The sequence below is a fragment of the Primulina tabacum genome, chromosome 12 (assembly GCF_025594145.1).
Source record: "Primulina tabacum isolate GXHZ01 chromosome 12, ASM2559414v2, whole genome shotgun sequence".
In the NCBI taxonomy this organism is placed as follows: domain Eukaryota; kingdom Viridiplantae; phylum Streptophyta; class Magnoliopsida; order Lamiales; family Gesneriaceae; genus Primulina; species Primulina tabacum.
In genome coordinates this window covers 34,347,995-34,352,891 of record NC_134561.1, presented here as the reverse complement: position 1 = coordinate 34,352,891, position 4,897 = coordinate 34,347,995, and the positions used below count along the sequence as shown (strand labels likewise).

The 4,897-nt window shown below is 34.9% G+C and overlaps 1 protein-coding gene across 1 annotated transcript; it reads left to right on the top strand.

Annotated features, from left to right (window-relative positions):
- The first annotated feature begins 1,687 nt into the window (after positions 1-1,687).
- On the top strand, positions 1,688-2,647 carry LOC142520378 (uncharacterized). The gene has a single exon (XM_075623368.1). The coding sequence runs from the start codon at positions 1,688-1,690 to the stop codon at positions 2,645-2,647; it is 960 nt and encodes a 319-aa protein (XP_075479483.1).
- The last annotated feature ends 2,250 nt before the right edge of the window (positions 2,648-4,897 follow it).

Genomic DNA, 4,897 nt, shown 5'->3' with positions numbered 1-4,897 from the left:
TAAAAAATCGAAAAAATTATGAAAAATCATCAACAAATATATTAAAAAAATCAATTACACTCTTATTAATTAATCTCATTACATCTTAAAAAAAATTACAATTTCTACTTAATTCCAAAAAATAATATTTTTCCCTCTTTCATTTGATTTTCAATTCAAATACGAAAATGAGTCCGTAGAAATTGATGATCTCAATATCCAATATTCACCGAATTTTTTTTAATTCAATTCTCAATCCTCGATTGGCCTTTGATTCACCAGTGAACAAATGTCGAATTTTATGTTCCACCAAACTCAATTCTTCCAAAATCTCATTGAAGTCCCTCCTCCTAGTTTTGAAACAATGTCTTCTAAACCAAGAATGAAAGGAAAAGAAAGAAGGTCTTTGCTGATTATGGGGTGAAGGCATCACAATGAAACATTAGACGAAGATCCAAGATGAACGTCTCACAAAGACATGATGCAACACTTTCAATTGGCAATGATAAAATAAACGCTAGTTTCTGAATATTGATTTGGAAAATATAATCACGATTTGTCAAATAGATGGAAAGTACATAGGTGGGACAACATAAGACAATATTTCATGAATGTTGCAATTTTTTTTAGTTTGTCCAAGCTAAGACAATGTTTGAGGAATATTATAGGAGTATGAAAAATATTGGTTAGTCTTGGAGGGAGCAACCAAAATGAAAAATACGATCGTTCGAAAAATTCAAATGAGTTTCAACGAATACTACCAAAAAGCTGAAGAATATTGATGGTTACTCATCTCCATCTATTTTCTCCACACCATTTGATACACCAATCTCTAACGAAGGTACGACGAGCAGAAATTGAGCAAAACCATTAAACCAATGGGAATGAAGACCTTAAAAAGACCATGAAAGGATAAGGATCGAAAGATCCAATCGTGATAGGTTTTCTCAACAAAAAAAAAAATGAAGCAAGAAATGCAAATGGAAGGAAATGCAAAATATTACCCAATAAAGGATGTGAAAATTGCTATAACAAAAAAACATTATACGAAAATTGTTAGCCTTTTTGTGAAATGATGTATCATTTCATGAAGTGATATGTCTTTTGATTCAAGGTTTTTCATCTATTATAAATAGGACATCCCTCATTTTATTCATTGCACCTTTCTTCTTATTCTCTTTTCTCTATAAGTTTAGTTCAATATGCGAATTTTTAAGCATTAGCGCTTAAAGTTCAAATTTTCAAGATATAAAATCTTGAGTTTGAATTTTCTAAGCTTATACGCTTAAATTCAAACTTTGGAATTAAATTTGAGAGTTGTCTTCTAGTTTTGAGTTTTTTAAGCATTTGCGCTTAAATCCAAGTTTTGCAAGATTTAAACTCTTGGAATTGGATTTTTAAGTTTAACGCTTAGAATTCGAAATTAGAAAGTTTGCATATCATATTGATAGCATTCTAAACATCTCAAGTTCGTGTGGCTTTGAAATTTGTAGTGCTACTATTTTAAAGCCGTAGTCGTTGTATCTTGGGAAACGAATTGCCAACAACCGTAAGCATCGGGGCGGGGCAATATCGTTTTAAGAAAAAGGAGTCAAACTCTTGCCTCGACTATTTTCTCCTAGCCATTTGGTTCTCCCATTTATATCCCTTGATTTCCCAAGACAAAAGAATACCATACCAACAATCTTAAAACGATATTGGAACTAAAATGGCCTCAACAAGTACAACGACGACTCCAACTGTCCATCATGGAGAAAAACCTGAAAAGTTCCATGGTATTGATTTCAAGCGGTGGCAACAAAAAATGCTCTTATACTTGACCACCTTAGCTTTGGCGAAATTCCTCAAAGAAGATCCACCTATTGTTGATGAACGAGAACAAGATACTCAAAAGAGGGCAGCCGTTGATGCATGGAATCATAGCGACTTCCTATGCAAAAACTATATCTTGAATGGATTAGACAATGCACTATACAACGTGTATTGTCAAGTGAAAACGGCAAAAGAATTATCGGAGTCACTTGACAAAAAGTATAGATCTGAGGATGCCGGCTTGAAGAAATTCATTGTCGGACTATTCTTGGATTTCAAGATGATTGATTCCAAATCAATTATGGCCCAAGTACAAGAGTTACAAGTAATTCTGCAAGAAATTCATTCGGAAGGAATGACCCTTAGTGATTCATTCCAAGTGGCGGCCATGATTGAAAAGTTGCCTCATATGTGGAAAGATTTTAAGAATTATCTTAAGCATAAACGCAAAGAGATGAATCTTGAAGACTTGATTGTGCGCCTAAGAATTGAGGAGGACAACAGGGCATCCGAAAGGAAGGTCGGAAAGAGCAATTTTGAGGCGAGAGCAAATTTGGTAGAACAAAACACTAGCAAGAAGAGAAAACACCAAGGAAATTGTCCAAAGAAAGGAAAGGCCAAAAAGTTTAAAGGAAATTGCTATAATTGTGGCAAGCCTAACCATTTGGCTCGAGATTGCCGAGGTAATCAAAAGAAGTCAAGGGACAAAGTGAACATCACCGAAGATGAGAAATTGTCAAATGACATGACAGATCTCATGCTTTCTGCTATTGTGTTTGAATCCAATCTAGTGGACAATCCAAAAGAATGGTTCATCGACACAGGAGCAACAAGGCATGTTTGTGCTGAAAAGTAAATGTTCTCTACATATACCCCGATTAGTGGACGACAACTCTTTATGGGTAACTATACTACGTCAAAAATCGTGGGACTTGGAAAGGTGGTGCTCAAGATGACATCCGGAAAAGAACTAACTCTTATTGATGTGCTACATGTTCCGGATATTCGAAAGAATCTTGTGTCGGGATCAGCACTTGTCAAGGCTGGATTTAGACTAGTGTTTCATTCTAGCAAATTTGTACTATCTAAGAATGATATGTTTGTAGGAAAAGGCTATCTAGAAAATAGCCTTTTCAAACTGAATGCGATGAATGTACTTCGTAACATTGAAAGCAACAAAAGTACCAATTTTATTTACTTGGTTGAGTCGTGTGATTTATGGCATGATCGTTTGGGTCATGTAAGTTCTAATTCACTACGTAAGCTAGTAAATTTAAATTTATTGCCTTCAATTGACATAAACAAAAAACACAAATGTGATATTTGTGTTGAGGCAAAATTTACAAAGGCCTTGTTTCCATCCGTGGAAAGAAATACAACTCCTCTAGAGTAAATTCACACTGATTTATGTGATTTGAAGTTTGTGCAAACTAGAGGAGGAAAAAAATATTTCATTATTTTCATTGATGATTGCACAAGGTATTGTTATGTCTATTTGCTACGTAGCAAAAATGAGGCTCTCGAAGTGTTTAAACACTATAAGAATGAGGTTGAAAACCAATTGACTAAACGAATAAAAATTATTCGCAGTGATAGAGGTGGAGAATACAGAGCACCATTTGACGAATTTTGTTGCGAAAGTGGCATTATTCAGTCAAACTACTGCGCCATATTCACCACAATCAAATGGTATTGCTGAAAGGAAAAATCACACTCTTAAAGAAATGATGAACGCAATGTTATTGAGTTCAGGATTACCCCAAAACTTGTGGGGGGGAGCAATCCTTTCAGCCAACTACATTCTTAATAAAATACCACACAAAGTTAAGGACGAAACTCCTTACGAATTATGGAAAGGCCACAAGCCTTCCTACAAATATTTAAAAGTGTGGGGGTGTTTGGCAAAAGTTGAAGTGCCAAAACCAAAACAAGTAAAAATTGGACCTAAGACAATAGATTGCATATTTATTGGATATGCAAATAATAGTAGTGCATATCGATTTTTGGTACATAAATCTGAAATAAGCGATGTGCATGAACGAACAATTATTGAATCAAGGAATGCTGTCTTCTTTGAAACAACATTTCCTTGTAAAGAAAATAAAGAAATAAGTTCTCGAAAAAGGACTTATGAAACTACGAGCAGTGGAGTTCAAGAAGAACAACAAGAACCACGACGTAGTAAGAGGGCGAAAACAGCAATGACCTTTGGCCCTGATTTTCTAACTTATATGTTTGAAAATGAACCAAGGACAATTAGTGAAGCACTATCAAGTCCTAAAGCCCCCTTTTGGAAGGAGGCAATGAACAATGAGATAGAATCTATCTTGCAAAATCATACATGGGAATTGGTTGACCTCCCTCCGGGAAATAAACCATTAGGATGCAATGTGGATTCTTAAAAGGAAATACAAGACCGATGGATCTATTGAAAAATATAAGGCTAGATTAGTAGCCAAAGGATATAGACAAATGGAAGGTCTTGATTATTTTGATACATACTCGCCAGTGACGAGAATAACATCTATTTGAGTATTGATAGCAATTGCATCATTACATAATCTAGAAATACATCAAATGGATGTGAAAACGGCATTTCTCAATGGGGAACTTGAGGAAGAAATATATATGGAACAACCCGAAGGGTATATGGTTCCTGTACAAGGGAAAAAAGTGTGTAGACTCGTTAAGTCATTAATGGGCTTAAACAAGCGCCAAAACAATGGCATGAAAAATTCGACAAAACTATGTTGTCAAATGGCTTCAAAATTAACGAGTGTGATTAATGTATTTACATCAAAGGCAGGCCTGAAGCATATGTGATAGTATGCTTGTACGTCGATGATATGTTAATTGTGGGAAGCAATATTAATATCATCAAGACTAATAAGAAGATGTTAACAAAAAACTTCGATATGAAAGATATGGGAGAAGTAGATGTCATTTTGGGAATAAAAGTCACCAAAACATCGGAAGGACGTGTTTTGTCGCAATCTCACTATGTTGAGAAAATATTGGAAAAATATAATGCGAATGATATGTCCTTGATCAAAACACCTGTAGATCCAAGTTTGCATCTTTCTATAAGTAAAGGTGAACCCATATC